This window comes from Macaca fascicularis, chromosome 9 (genome assembly GCF_037993035.2).
Source record: "Macaca fascicularis isolate 582-1 chromosome 9, T2T-MFA8v1.1".
NCBI classification, from domain to species: domain Eukaryota; kingdom Metazoa; phylum Chordata; class Mammalia; order Primates; family Cercopithecidae; genus Macaca; species Macaca fascicularis.
In genome coordinates this window covers 95407759-95424261 of record NC_088383.1, presented here as the reverse complement: position 1 = coordinate 95424261, position 16503 = coordinate 95407759, and the positions used below count along the sequence as shown (strand labels likewise).

At 33.3% G+C, this 16503-nt stretch overlaps 1 protein-coding gene across 2 annotated transcripts in view; it reads left to right on the top strand.

Moving 5' to 3' along the window:
- Positions 1–16503, top strand: part of PRKG1 (protein kinase cGMP-dependent 1) — a 1337040-nt gene that overhangs the window by 171979 nt on the left and 1148558 nt on the right. For both annotated transcript variants that reach the window (XM_005565848.4, XM_005565847.4), the window contains exon 2: positions 1304–1470. In XM_005565848.4, coding sequence (XP_005565905.1) covers positions 1304–1470 — 167 coding nt within the window. The remainder of the gene's footprint in view (positions 1–1303; positions 1471–16503) is intronic.

Genomic DNA, 16503 nt, shown 5'->3' with positions numbered 1-16503 from the left:
TCCCAGAAATGGGGAGAGAAGACTAATGCTTTAGTCGATATTCACTACTGCAGGTCATTTCCCTGGAAGCCACTTGCTAAGCAAGTGAGGACAAAGGTCAGTTTGTGTTTAATTTTTTTTTAATTAAGACTTTTAATATGACATTCTAAATGTGCTGTCTCCTCTCTGGATTGCTAAGGTCTTTGCTTTCATCTTATCCGGCTTCTGACTTCTCTGATAGTGCTCTGATTGTCCTCCTGATAAAACATTTCTTAATGTCTCTTCCACTTTGATTTTTGCATTCTTAGAAAGTCATTTGGAACTTCTTATCTGAGCAAATAAATATCCCAATGTTTTAAGTTCTGCTAAAACTTTCTCATTAACTGCTGAATTCCAATTACAAAATTTATGAATATGTTTCCTACTGACTACCTGTATTGAATCCCATACCTAAAACGTGTTGCACTTCAAACATCTTGTTCAATAGAGTTTATTTGCCTGGTTACCTCAGTCTAAGCTGCTTGAGGAAAGAAATATTCTCTATAAAAGCATGGGACATGTATAAAGAACTGTTGCATTTCTACCAGTTGTTTCAAACAGCTAAGTAGGAGTCCAAGTCTTATCTTTTTTAATCCAAAATATTACTTGAGCAGTATTATCTCCCACCATTTACTGAAAGTAACATTATATTCACCAGTCTTCGCACATAAAGCTATTGGGTTGGTGTTTTTTAAAATACTATTTATAAATGACTGGCATCTTAGTAGACACTGGGCATACAGTAAAAAAAAAAAAACAATTTTAAAATGATCTCTGCCTATGTGGAGCATAAAGTCTAGCAGAAGAGGCACATAAAAAATAAGTAAACATTTTTTTCTGTAATTGTGTATAGGGCAATACATTCCTGATGTTCTTTTACAAATATAAACAATAGTAATAGCAATTGCTCTGGAGTTTTAAGGTTTTGTTCATATTTATTCTTAAACTAAATTACAAACTTTAATTTAAAGTATGTATCCATTGGTTTTCTGGCAGTCTTTGTGATCAAGAAAAAGTCTAAAGCAAAATGAACTTGTTTGATTTTGTTTGTTGGTTGGTTGGTAGGTCACTTATTCATTAAATGATAGAGTACTTTAAAAAATTCTTAGTGCCCTTTTTTGCTGCCATGGAACTACTTTGTTCTCCAGTCTTCCAGAAAATCATTGGATTCCTAACAAGAAAATACATTTGTGGTGTGCCAGAGCACTGTATGGCTCTGCTAGACCTCACAAACTATTAAAGAGCTTGTCAGATGTGCCAGTAAATCTTCCCTCTCTTGCCATAGGTCCAAGGATCTTATAAAGGAAGCTATCCTTGATAATGACTTTATGAAGAACTTGGAGCTGTCGCAGATCCAGGAGATTGTGGATTGTATGTACCCGGTGGAGTATGGCAAGGACAGTTGCATCATCAAAGAAGGAGATGTGGGATCACTGGTGTATGTCATGGAAGGTACGGTTTGTAACTCCAATCCTCTGACATTCAAATATTCCCTTTTCATCTTATCAGCTGCACACAGATGGCAATGCATTACATGGAAAATTCAATTTTTCCTTCTTTTATTGAGAAATTAGTTTGAAAAAAGTTGAAATACTACTTAGATACAGTCGTTAACTAATTATGTGAAGTGTTTGTGTTTAGAATATTAATATGAGAATCCACTATTTTGTCAGACATGGAAAAGTTAAAAATGTGAAAAAAGAAAGGTAGTTTATTACACTGAATATTCGGCATGCAGTCAGGTCACTGAGCTAACATACAAAGCTTCAGCGGAAGCTCAAGATCACTGGAAGTATTTTTGGTCCAATAATTTAAGCATCTTCAACTGTACCCTTAACTTTTAATATGTGACTAGTTTTCCTGCTTATGTAAAAAGAAAATGTTTTTCATGTGTATGACAGAGGCAGATAATAAATATTGGATGGCATATTACCTGCCTAATTAATAGGAATGATAGCTTGTTTCATACATCCTGTAAAGACTAATATAGGAAGTGTTTTGAAAAAAAAACTGAGGCACCCACTGTGTAAATATGTTTTATGCCTAGCTAATTTTTCATAATACTTATTTCTGACTTGAAATCTATAATAACATGTTTTTCTTTTGTGGAAAGAAAGTAGCTTGAGATAATGACTGAATCAGCTTGGAAGACAGTGAGTTAAGAAATACCTGTAATGTAAGACGGTGACATGTGAAAACCAGTTTCTTAGGTGGTGATTAATGTTTTATCCAAAACATTTGTGTGATAGTGTCCTATAATTATCAAACTTATAGGTCATTCAGAGAAATGGTGTATTTGGGCAAGTCACTTAATTTCTCTGTTTCACCTAACCAATTTGTGAAAAAAGAAGATATTCTTTCTTTCTGCCAGTGGTTTTCAACTGGCGATGATTCTGTCTCCCAGGAGACATTTGGTGATATCTGGAGACATTTTTGGTTGTCACAAAGGGGGTGATATTTGGGGGACTGCTGACTTTCTAGTGGGTAAAGGCCAGGCATACTGCCCAAAAGGGTAGCTGCCCAGAACAAAGATTTATCTGGCTCAAAATGTCATTAGAGCCAACAGATGAAAAATCCTGCATTCTGCCTTTTTTATAGGATTGGTATAAAATGAGATAATTTGTATGAATGTTTAATGTAAAGTATAGAACACCACAACATAATAATAAGTATTATTATTTCTATTAAAATATTGACAATATATAAGAAATATTCTTTCTTCTCAGCATGCATCTTTTATTTATTCTTTGTCATCTTTTTGGATATATGTTAGGCATTCAGTTTTTAAGTAGTAATTTCTATCATTTTTTCCCTTATAGTTTTCACCCTCTATGTCAACAATATAAAATTCTTCCAAGGCCAAAAATATTATTCATTTAGAATAATAAATAAATATTCATTTAGACTTTCTTCTGGTGACAAAACACAATAAACAAAAATACACATAATGTACACTTGGCAGAGAATTGCAAATAAAAGAGATGAAATTATAGGACAAGGCTATATGTGGATAGTGAGCAGAAAGGATGGAAAAGTGACAAAAATATATAGAGGTCAAGTATAGAATATAAAGATAGAGGCCATATCTTAAGAACTACTAACAATTAGAAACCACGTTTAAAGCACTTCTGAGATTATATCAGTAGCTTCATATGATATTATTTTTCAGATATTATATTGGTCAGCACCTTTTAATAAAACAGGTATTCTATAAAGGAAAGTATACTTTTGCTTCATCTGTTTTCAAATGCTAATTATTGCTATTTCATTCAAGAAACCACAATTTTGAACACCTGTGGATTCAATGTTCCTTCATCTTAAATATTTCTTACAAAAATAGATTGCCAAACAACCATGGAAATCATTTCTAAAATTTATTCATGTTGTCCCTTCTTACTAAGCCTAACTGAAAGTTTTCTAGCTATATTGGAAGAAGCTTGGGAATAATAGTTAATATTTGTTAATGTTTAGAAAATGCCCAACACACAGAGCATGCTTTTTATAAATATTTTTTATATATAAAATTTATTTAACCCTCAATTCTGTCAGGTAAAGGCTAATATTTATTATTCCATTTTGTAGATGAGGAGTCTGAGGATTAATGTGGTTAAGTAATTTGCCCAGGTCTCCCAACTAGTTTGTAGTAGAGTCAGGATTGATACCCAGGCTATTTGGATTCATAGCTCAAACTGTTAACTATGGGGCTGTGTATTAGTCAGAGGTCTCCAGAAAAGCAGGACAAATAGGATGTGTGTGTATATATACCGTGAGAAGGAGATTTATTTTAAGGAATTGGTTTATGTGATTGTGGAGGCTGGCAAGACCAAAATCTACAGGGTAAGGTCCATTGGTCAGAGATGCTACAATTCGAGTCTGAAAGCCATCTGCTGATAGAATTTCCTCTTCCTAGGGGAAAAGTGGGACTTTTTTCTGTTCAACTGATTGGATGAGGCTTGCCCACGTTATTGGAGGGTGATCAGCTTTACTCAATGTCTATTCATTTAGATGTCACTAAAGAGTATCTTCACCAAAACGTCTACAGTAGAATAATGTTTGAGCAACTTTCTGGTATTGTGACCTATCCAAGTTGACATGTAAAATTGAACATCACAAGTCAATCGACCCCTTGTCAACTTGGCACCCGTGCATATCTTCTTAAACCACATTTAATTTTCAAATAAAGACAAGAACAAGGTCATACTTCTACCTAACATGATTCAACAACCCTGTGTGCAACTGCAAATTTACTAACCCTTTCCCCAAAAGAAGACACAAAGTTCTTGGGTGATGTTTATTCATATCATTGCTATCCCATAGCTTAAATACTATGATGTGAAGTTAACAATACTTAAATACTATGATATAAAGTCAATGTATCTTATACTACATGATAAGGAGATAAGAGAGGGAAGCAAAGATGTTTGATGCAAACACACACACACACACACACACACACACACACACACACACACACACACACACCCCAATGTAACAAAATAAGATAGAAATACTCATGATAGACGATATTGCTTCCCCAGGTAAGTATACTAATATTTTCCCCATTGCTTCATGATAATTTTAATACATTTTCTTTATCTTCCTTTTATTGCTGGATTGACTAAACAGCATGTTATCTTAATTATCCTTTTAAAAACAGAGTTCTAAATAATGTATCAATATTCAGAGTCACAGCTTTTGCAATGATGTTGATTGCCTTCAGAGTCACAGCTTTTGCAATGTTGTTGATTGCCTTCAGTTAAACTCAATAAAATGACTACAATTTTATAACCTGATGCCGATCTTTCCCTAAATGGTAATTCTAGCCAGCTCAGTGTAACTTTAGCAGATCTTGTGCTAATAGCCTTATGTCAAAATAATTTAAAATTTAAAAACGATCATTTAAATTTTAAAAAGTTTTAATTGAGGAAATGTTTCATTGTATAATTAGTTCAATCTTCTCAAAATTTCGGTAGCAATGTTTTTGATATAGATTCTTTGTTATCTGTGAACATTAATATTTATAAAGAGTATACCATGGAAACAATGAATGAATAGGCTGTAAAGGATCTTCCACAAACTTGCTTACTATCAACATGTTCAGCAAAACACCCAGGGAGTTTATGTGGAAAATCAGTCCAAGTCTTCCTGTCTCTCTTTAGTGAAATTAAGTGGTCTTCATAAAATGATGTGCCTTACAAATTTTTTTGTTTTCATCCCGGACAGTGTTCCAAGTATTATTGCATACCTAAATGCCAAAGGTTCTTACGGTTTTAACAAAGAGAATACTCATATGGTAAGACTTCATTAATTAGGATGACTGGGAAAGAGTCATCTGGGTGTAGTATGCGTACATTATCATGTATTTTCAAGCAAGATGAGTTCAGATACTTAAAAGTGCTACCTAGAAGTTTCAATTTCAAGTTTGGATCAACGTTGTTTTGGAATTAACTTTTTAAGGCAGTAGTGTAAGTAGATTATATTGCTTAAAGCTCGTTTTATGTTTTAATTATGTTAATATATTTTAGTGAGTCTCACAGAATATTTGGATACAGTTTATTTTCTTAAACAGATAGACGTTGTCCTTAATTATGAGGTAGCATGTGTTAATACCCTTATATTCTTGTTTTCCTTTTTTATTATAAAGATAAACTTCAGTCTACATTCATTCAAAATAAAACAGACTCTGATTTAGTGATTTATAATTGCTGATGTGTTATTTGGGGGTGAATTTTACCTAATATTCTAGTATTGGAAATGTCTAATTTATACCTATTATAGTGATTGATTTGCTTACAGATATTGGTTTTGTTCATATTATGTGATGTTTCATAGTGGAAGCAGATAAATTTCATTTTAATTTTTGAAATGGCAAGTGTCAGTTTAGTGTCCTTTGACTATTGGTTATTTTAAGGTAAACTTTTTTGATGAAATCATCAATTCTCTTTTTGCATTTCAAATTTTATTTAATTTAAATTAACTTGTTTTGTTTTATTCATTTAATTGATGTACAATAGTTGTAAATAGTCATGTAGACATGGTGATGTTTTGATACATGGAATGTACAGTGACCACAGAGTAATTAGCATATCCATCATCTCAAACATTTTTCATTTTCTTTGTGTTAGGAACATTCAATATCCTCCTTGTAGCTGTTTGGAAGTATATAATATAGTATCATTATCTGTAGTCATCCTACAATCCTATAGAATACTAGAACTTGCCAATTTTTTTCATGAGGTGCTTATTAATGATAATAACTTTTGTTAGTTACTCATATGCCAGGTACTGTTTAGTCACTTTCTAGGTCTTAAAATTTTAATTCTCATAATGACCTTAAGAGATAGGCATTCTGTTATCTACATGTTAATAAATGGGAAACTGATGCCTGGAGAAGTTAATAACTTGGGACTAGGCAATCAGTATGTTGAAATACGCATCTTGGCCAGGGAGTCCCCATGCCTAAGGACTACGCGGTGCTAACTTTTGAAGTACTGATTAGAAGTACTGTTGTTGTATGTTTATTATGTGTACTCCAGCTTGAGGAGCTCATAAAAGATGCATAGCTTTAAACCATGAGATTAAAAAATGATCTGACTATTTGCAAGAAATAAAACTTGAACGGCAATAGTTCAAAAAGAAAAAAATTCAAGTTATTTCCTATAAGTACTTCGTAGGCCTCTCTGCATCCTTTGAATATTAAACTTCTTACTATCCTCTCTGTAGATCATCTGGCATCCATTCCTCTTCTTAGTTCCTTTTTTCTTATTGAAAGAATGGCTATGATTTGGCTTAATTCTTGGTCCACCTCTGTGTCCTTATTGTTTAGAATTAAACTCCACCATGTACCTTGGAGGCCCTATTTTCTATCTACAATCAATAGCATTGATTTTGTTTTTCTCACTGGTTTCATTTTTATTTTATTTTTTTAAGAAGGAACAATTCTTTCAAGTTATTACACAAATGACTCTTTTAACGGATCATTTGTATACTAACTCTAAGTGTTATGTGATTATTCACATCGACTCTCAAAAGACTAGACTCTCATTTCTATTGGTATTGAACTGAGACTTCACTTATAAAGATTTGCTTCCTTTTCCAGTAAGTTGGTTGATACAATGTGGTCTGCCTGTTATGCTGATGCTCAACACTATTTGTTATTCAGGGTGGACGTGAATCATGCTAACCACCATCAACAGTAAACTTATGCCACTTCAAACTACAAGTTCTATTTTCCCTCCCCAAACATGTTTTACTGTCTTTACACAATTAAATGATGTAATGAATGTTGACATTCAAAGAGGGATTTTGTATAAAATTGAATGTTAAAAATGAGCCTTTTGATATCAGATGGCATTCAAAACACTACCTGAGAGTGTGAAGGAATTGAATGCATTTTCATATTGATTAGCTCTCAGTAAATTTAACATGAGAAACAGGTCATTTTATTCTTACAATCAGATGTTGCCTTTTGGCCTTATGAGTTTTTCATGTTAATCTAAAAGCTATCTTTAGAACAGTTGAAATACAAATGTACTTAAAATTATTCTTGCAACTCCTTTATGGGACCAAGCTTACAATGTTACTGTTAAAGAGAAAGCTTGTGTACTACTTACATAAAAGCAAAACAAAACACCTGATTATAAGAGGTTATCATAAATAAGGAGAGTCTTGAAGCACTAAATGTGAATATTAAGATGTGTTTTAGTTATTGAGGCCGTGGCAAAGGCAGGGATGTGAAATATTTAGATGCCATGCGGGTATCGTGTTCATTTTGGGGTGCCTTGCTTCAGAAAGGACTTTAATATACTTGAGCAAGTTGAGGAAGCATAAAATGTATTTAAAATAATTGATAATATTTCATGGACAGACTTAGGAAGAAAGGATAACTGTTTTTAAGTCTGAAAACACAGTCACATGGGGAAGTATTCTGCATAAATCTAGATGGCCAAAGAAGAAATGCAGGTTATAGTGAAGTCTAAATTGAGTCAACTTGAGAATCAACATTTTGCTAATTAAAAATGGACCAAAAGTGAAATGAGCAGCCTGATGTGATGGCAAGAACCTTATCTCATGAGGCATGCTAGAGGTGACTACATAGCATCTGCTTAGAGAAAGTTTGTGTGGGTTGAGGAGGGGTTCCTTGTGGCTGAACCATAATGTATCTCCTGTATCTTTCACAAACTCCAATACTCTGAGTCTGTGAATCTGTGAACTAATACTCTACAAGTCACCTTATAAGAGCCTAGCCCTCAAAAGGTTTCTTCTTGTAAATCCTTTCCTATAGGTAATGTACATGTTTAGTTTTGAATGTTCTTTTACTTATATAAATCTAATAATTTTGCATGTATTCTTCTACCACTTGTTTTGTTCAGTATTATGTTCCATTGTATAACCCAATTTATTGATACTTTCTGCTATTGATGGTATCCTGAATCATTTTCTGTTATTTTGCTCTCCCAAATTGTGCTTGTGTAAGCAGTGTTAATGGTGAATCCTTGTAAACATGTTCAGTAATTTCTCTAGTGTGTATAAATAGAAGTAGAATTCCTGGGTCTTAATGTATGTGAATCTTCAAATTTTTTAAATAATACCAACTTACTTTCCAAAGTGGTTTTATCTGATTATACCTGATTGTAACTTATGCCTAAGTTTTCTGATTGTCCCTCACATCCAGGACAATTTATATTGACAAACATTTAAATTTTACCTATCTGGTGGATGGGAAATGGTACCTGGTGATCTTAATTTTCATCTTCTTAGGTATGAATGAGGTTGTGACTATTTGTATTTCTTCCATGAAAAGTCTGTTATTGTCCTCTCCTTTTTTTTTACTGTTGGGGGGATGGCTTTACATACATTGGAACTTAATCCTTATTGAAGTTACATGCATTGCAGATATCTCTCCTATCTATGGCTTGTATTTCTGTTCTTCTGTGACATATTCTGATGAACAGAAATTATTAATTTTAATGTAGTCAGATATATCAGTCTTCCTCTTGGTTTGTGCTTTTTGTATGTTTTTAAAGAAATCCTGTTAACCAGTGTTTTTCATGCTCGTGTGTGTGTGTGCGTGTGTGCGCGCATGTGTGTGTCCGTGAAGGTACTTTCATAGCTTAGTTATGTGAGGTTCATAGCTTAGATTATCTGTACATTGATAATCGAAAGAGTAGTTGTACTTTTCAAAGTAGGAGGCCTGAAAAACCATACATTTTTGCTTTTATGTTCTTTTTTCAATATATTTTAAGAATTCTTTATAAATTGTCCTTTGGGACAGTAAATATGCTTTTGAATATACTTGATGACAGCAATTTCTTTTCCTGTGATAGTGGATTTTATATTTGGAAATAATCACAAGTCATTTAGTGACAGATTTGATGAATAGGAGTAGGTGATTAAGCTGAGTAATACAGTTTTATTTTATTTTTATTTTTGGCTAAAATATATAAGAATGTGTGTATATGTACCGTTAGAAAGTAATGATATTTGTTGTACAAGTTAAGAATTGACCAGATGTTTTACTCTAGAACATCATTATTGAAAAAGTGACATATTTTGAAGGATAATGTTCTTAATACTTATCTGGTTACTAAGTCCTTGTGAGATTTTTAAAAATATAGCCTTATCTCATTGTGGTTCTACTAATGTACAGTTCTCAAATTCTTTCTAAGGTATTACTAGTGGAAATTAGTTTATTACACTAGGAAGAGGCTTTTCTTATTTTGGAAGTCTCCTGAAAGCTAAAATGTTTGAAAATTGCTGTAGTTGTTTTGAGATGATGGTTGAAATGCCATCAATTTTTTTTCAAAAAAATCAATCTGACATTAATAAGGCAAATCATGGGTCACATTAAAAAGGTACACATTTTTCCCTTCTTATTCTTACTTCAACCAGTTATTTATTTTATTTCTTTGCTTTCTCATTTTGCTAAGATATCAATCTCTCCATTCTTCATTTTGAGGAATGCCAGATTGGAAATTTTAAAAGTGTATATTTTTTTTTTTTTGGTAAAAATTAGAAACAAAACAGCAGAGCTGAAAAAGTAAAAAGTGAGAAGAAAATGTGGATTAGTACTTTTTTGGCAATGGTGTAATAACACATTGATTTCTTGCTAATGAGGTAAAATTTACTTCAGCCATCATTACATAACTGTTGAAGAGTTTGCATGCTGAACACTTCACACAATCTACAATTGTTATGTGTTCATTTTAAAAATACACATAGATATATTTCTTCAGGGACTTTAACATGATTTTCAATGATTTCTTTGTGGAACTGGATAGACTAATGCTTTTAATATCCATCCCTCTAATGAGAAAGCCTTGAATGTTTAGTAATTGTTTTGGCACACTGTCCAAGGGCAGGACAGATAGGAGCCACTTCCCAGCACAGGGGAGCTTACTGGTGTGGCTGCCATGGCAACAGTCTACCCCACCCCCACCACAGAGAACATCAGAATTGGTCTCTGAAGTTCTTACTTGAATTCTCCCGTGTCTCTACATTTGAGAAACACAGGCTGTAGTTGCACCTACTTCATCTGAATTTAACTACTATAGCTTTAGAAAGCTGCAGTCTGAATCTGATCTTTATATTTAGGTCCTTCTATAAACTCCTTTCTGATAAAATGAAAATATTTTTGTGCTAAGACTCCAAAAGTAGTACACAGATATTTAGAATTATGGTGGATGACTTAAAATGGTATTAAAATCAGTCTGAGAATTCACACTTTATGTGTATTTAAAATATCAAGGAATTATTATTATGTAGTTACATTAATGATTTGTATAATTTTTTAGCCTAATTTTAGTCAATTTGTCTAATTGAATTAGACAAATCTTTTATTTGTCTAATTCATCCAGCTTTACTGAAGTGGATATTTTTCCATGTATCACAAAACACCCATAAGTTATTCATAAAAATATATAGGAGCAGATGCTTTTATTTTATTTTAAATGTTATTTTATTGGTTTTGAGACAGGGTCTCTCTCTGTCTCCCATGCTGGAATTCAGTGGCTGGATCATAGCTCACTGCAACCTTGAACTCCTGGGTTCAAGCAATCCTCCTGCCTTTGCTTCTTGAGCAGCTAAGACTACAGGTTCATGTCACCATACCCACCTATGTTTTTGGATTTTTTTGTAGAAATGGGCTCTCACTATGTTACACAGGCTGTTCTCAAACTGCTGGCCTGAGGTGATTCTCTCGCCTCAGCCTCTCAAAGTTTTGGGATTACAGAAATAATCCACCAAGCAGACCTGCAAATGCTTTTAAACCCAAATAGTAATCTCAGCTACACAGGAGGCTGAGGCAGGAGAATCTCTTGAACTTTGGAGGCGGAGGCTGGGGAGAGCCAAGATCACACCGTTACATTCCAGCCTGAGCAATGAGACTGAAATTCTGTCTCATACAAAAACAGAAACAAAAACAGAACACAAATAGAGTATTTACTTTCTATTTGCTATTCACTGTCTGTGTAGTTGAACAAGAACAGTTAAGTTACTCTGTACACTGTTCAATATAAAAGCTAATTAAATTACCTTAGTCATTTATTAATAGCAAAGCTTTATTAGGAAAAGCATCTGGTGAAGGTTGTCAAACTCTTATGAAGATGATTTTCCATTTCACAAATATGTAATTGTATATTTACTAAGGAAAACCAAAGCTTCCCAGAAAATCATAAATGAAGTCAATGTGTATAAAATTTTCCTTTTAAAATTAAGCAGGCTTCTTTAAAAGATCTTTTATTCCCACTGGAAAAAAGAAGGGTGTGAACATTTATTTCCTGTAGAGTTTAATTAATAGCCTATTGTAATAACTTTCACTTAAAGCCATTCACACATACGCATCAAAGAAGTTTTTTTTTTTAAATTTTTATGGCTGGAAGAACATAATTCAGTGTTATATGTTACACTTTATATTCGAATCATGCAGATCATATTTACAGAATATTATTTTACATTACTTTTCTATTACATTGCATTTCATCCTGTTTTAGAATATTTAATAAGTTCAGCAACATTCCTGATATAGATTTATGTGATCCTTGATGGTTCACTCAATGACGGTACATGCCCTCAATTTAAAACCAGTTAAAAAAGAAAAAAAAGATTTGTAATAACTTGCTCAGGTATTACCAGTGCAAAGATTTTTATTGACTCATCCTTTTGGAAACATGCATATGCAAATGTTTATACTTTGTGCCTATATGTGTATGTGAATTTACATGACATTGCCTTTTCCCTGAGTTTATATAATATTTCAGGTAACAGTGGGTTGGTGGTATAGCATGTAAACGATGTTATTAATGATTAAATTTAAATTTACAAGAAAAACATGATTAATAGCAATAACTGTAGGTATTGATGGTAAAGCTCCCAAGTGAATTAAAAATGAGTCTTTAAAGAAACCACAATGGTTTTTCAGCATCATTTTTCATACTATCCTCTTCAAAGAAAATTGAGATGACTTTTATGGAATGTCTTGAAAATTCTTTTCATTTAATCCTATGGATTTAAATTATTTATTACATCAATTCTAGTATTCAAAGGCACATGAAATAGGAAAAATATTTTGGAAAATTTTTCTTCATGTTGAGTAACCAGTTACATCTATACAAAGCAGGCATTACTAAACTATGGTCTTTCCTCTTCTCTTAGATGGTGTGTTTCTACAAGCAGAAAGAGTGGTAGAGATAAAGCAGGGTGTGACTTTGACAAGCATATTCTATGAATATTTGAAACTCTTTGTATATTCCTCAGAGAGAGATAATAGCAAAGAAAGTATATAATGAACTTCCTTTTGCAATATATCATCTTTATTCTCCTTTATTAGAATTCATTTGATAATTTATTAGTTGTTACATTCAAGAAATACCTACCCAGTGATGACTATGTCTCAGTGGACACCGAGGTTATTACAGTGAACAACACATATACAATTCTCTTCTAGAGCTCATATTCTGGTGATAGTGGCAGGGGAAAAAGATAAAACTATGTATGGAAATAAGCAAAATACTTTCAGATGGTAATAAGTGCTATGGAAAAGTAAATAAAACAGGGTGATGAAAGAGGATCATGGAGGCAATGACTGTGGGGATCAGGGTAGACTTCCCTGGGAGGGTAGCATTTGAGTTTGAACCTGAATGACAAGAAAGAATCAAACGAAAGTGTGGATAGAGGATTCCAGATGAAGTAAACACAATAGAAAGGCAGTAAGGTGAGGAAAAGCTTGACATGTTAAAAGAGACAGAAACCATGAGGCCAGGTTGGAATGGTTGGCAGAGGCAAGGTCATACATAGGGCCCTGTAAGTAGACTGCTTTTCTAAGAGATTTAGAGAGTGTTAGAGGAGTTTAAGTTGACATGAGACATGATCTGATTTATGTTTTATGAGTAGAAAAATGGATTCCACTAATAATCTTGGAAGAAAAAATGGATTGTAGAGTAGTGGGAGAAAAAGGGATACCACTGGGAAGCCATAGCAGTAATCTAGGCAAAATATAATGGTGGCTTGGGCCAAGATGGCTGTGTGGGTGACAAAAGAAGTGTGGTATCATTTGGCAGTGTATGGATTCGATGTGGGTGTGAGAGAAAGAGAAATTAGGAATGACTTGTATGTTTTTATGTAAATAATTAAGTGAATGGCAGTACCATTTTCTGAGATGGGAAAAGGTGAGATATTTCATCTTTAAGAGTACAAGTCAAGATTTCTGTTCTGACAGTAGATATACATTCAGATATATATTCCTGAAAGCTCAATTGAGAGATGAGAGTGTGGAGGTAGTGTTCTGCTGAATAAACCAGGCATAGGGGAAAGATTGATGAAAGTTGTTCTCTTCTAATTAAAGTAGTTGTTTTACATACATCAGATGAAATGATAAATTTGGATATTTAACACATTTCATAGATATAGATATTCGTAAATATTTTAAAATTATTTATGAGAAATATGTTTAGTAAACTGAAAATTCCTTCCTATTTTACACAAACTAATATCTTAAAGCAGCAGTTCTAAAAATGTGAGCAGGGACACTTTTAGAGGATCCTTGAGGTCAGAAGTTTTTTCATAAGAGCACTATCTTTTCTGTCTTCTTCTGTCTCATTCTCTCAGTAGTATATAGTGAAGCTTCTTAGAGGCCACATGGTGTGTGATATAGCGGCAGATTGAATACAGAAACAGAATACGGCTGCCTTCTATTAAGCTAGACATCAATTAGATTTCTCCAAAGTGTAAAACAATGGCCTGCTTTGTATTAACATTTTTGTTTTAAACGTGTAGTTAATTTTAATTAAAATGTATTATTTAACATGTAATAGATTATTATTTTAAGTGAATAAATACTTGAAACATGTCTCCATTTTAATATCAAATAGAGTAAACATCCATAGAAGTAACCCACATAATCAAAAGGTTCTTAAGGTTTTCAGTAATATTGAATAGCATAAAGAAGTCTGGAGACTAAGTTTGAGAACCACAGCCATATGACTTGAGGGCTAATATGACCAGGTGGTTGTTTGTTTCAGAAATTAAAATGTGATTAGTTTAAGGTTCAACATATCAGATATTGATGCTCCTCCTCCACATCACACGTATCTAGGACCGTGTTACAAAAGAAATGTCTCTTAAATAGTCTTGATAAATTAGAAGCAGAAAAATTTCTGTAAAAGCTAACATTTAAATCTAGTGCAAATAGCCAATACAGATCAACAATAGGCAAGTCAGTTCCATTGAGGTGCTTATTATTGTGTTAATTCCATTCAATTTTACAGTATGAAAGGTATCCTTGATACATTTTATGGGTTCTGTTTGTACACTTTCTGATGTTCAAGATTTGGAAACTGAATTGGATTCCCCAATGCTTATTCTGAGTTAGTGTCGCAGAACATTGAAATTTTTTTTTGTAGTTAGACTTACAGTTCTAAAGGAATAAAGGAAAACAGATATTCTTTGAATTCAACTAGGATTTTGTAGAGAGGAAATGATTTTATACTGTGCTTATTTTTCACTTAAAATAGTCTTAGAAGATATAACATTTCATCTTTTGAAGTCTCAGTACAACAGCTTCTCTAATACCATGTTGTTTTCAAATTAAACAAGATAATCCATTATTGTAAATGTGGTCCCAGTGTAGTACTCTCAGTGTATATGTCAACCTACATTGTGAGCTACCGATTGGATGTCTCTTTTAAAGTTCTCTTGCTAAGTAAGTGTTTGAAACATCTACATATTTCTCTTGTGATGCATTTTGCAAAGAGCTTTTTCATTTGCTAGTACCTTTGCTTGTTTTTGATATTTCAGCACCATTAGCATTCTCTTGAGGTAAGTTAAATTCTTTTTAAATGCTGTTTTTAACTTCTTTTTTTTGGAAAAACAATTTTCTTCTTTCTTCTCTTAAAAATACAGCTCTTATGAGGTAAGCAACATTGGAAGATAAAAAGCTTATTCCAACACATACAGCATTATATTGTTACGAGTAATTAATTTTAGGGTTTTTTACACAAATTATATAGTTCGGTATTTTCTACAACAGTACATGCTGTTTCCTGTTCTTACAAAGTATAGACTTTTCCTGACATAACTAGACTTCTGAACTAGCTTTCTGCCTCTTGTCTCTGTATGTTTTATGTTATAAACTTTAGCCATGTAGTTCAATTTTCTTGTAGAGAAATGACCACAAGGCTAAAAAACATAAATCCTAGGAGTTTATTCCATATCCATGCATTAAGTGGCTATGTGACCAGATTGAAATGTTTGAAAATACTCTGTACATTACCTACTTTATCCCCCAACTTTGTGGATGACACCTCTTTTTCTCCCTAACATTTGCCTACACTAAAAACCCATGAATTATTTCAAAAATCTGTTGCACAAATCCTATTCTGTCTATCAGGCTATCAAAATCATGTGTCCCTGTGTGCTACTGCTTTAATTGAGGACTTCATAGTGCCCGAATTTTCCCAACAATTTTTATAGGTCTTCTTATCTCTAGTTTTACGTGACTTTCTACATTCTCTACGTGACCATGAGCAAAATATTTTAAAAGCACAAATGTGTTCATGTCTACCCCCCTGCTCAATGTTTTCCAATGCCTTCCCATGGTAAAACTTCAGATGCCTTAGGGTGGAAGACTACAGTGAAATGAAGAGAGCTAGGTTTTGGAACTTGGCAGACATGAACTTGAATTCTGATTCTGCCATATAACCAGCTACGTAATCTTGAGGAAATTATCTAACCTTTTTAGTCATTCCTTCCTCATTTGTCCCTTAATATATGTCAAATCAAGTCCTGTGTCTGGCACGTGAGAGTGGCCGTTACCCATTGATCTACCCTGCTTCCCTACTAGATTCTGCACTCACCACTTCATAGCTCTGGCTCAATTTCCTTGAATGTTCGCTTGTCTGTGTGACTTGTACATTTTCCTCTCCCTGGCATACATGCCCTGAGGCACTACTGCTCTTCAGAGTTGATGTAGAAGTTGACTCTTCTAAGAAG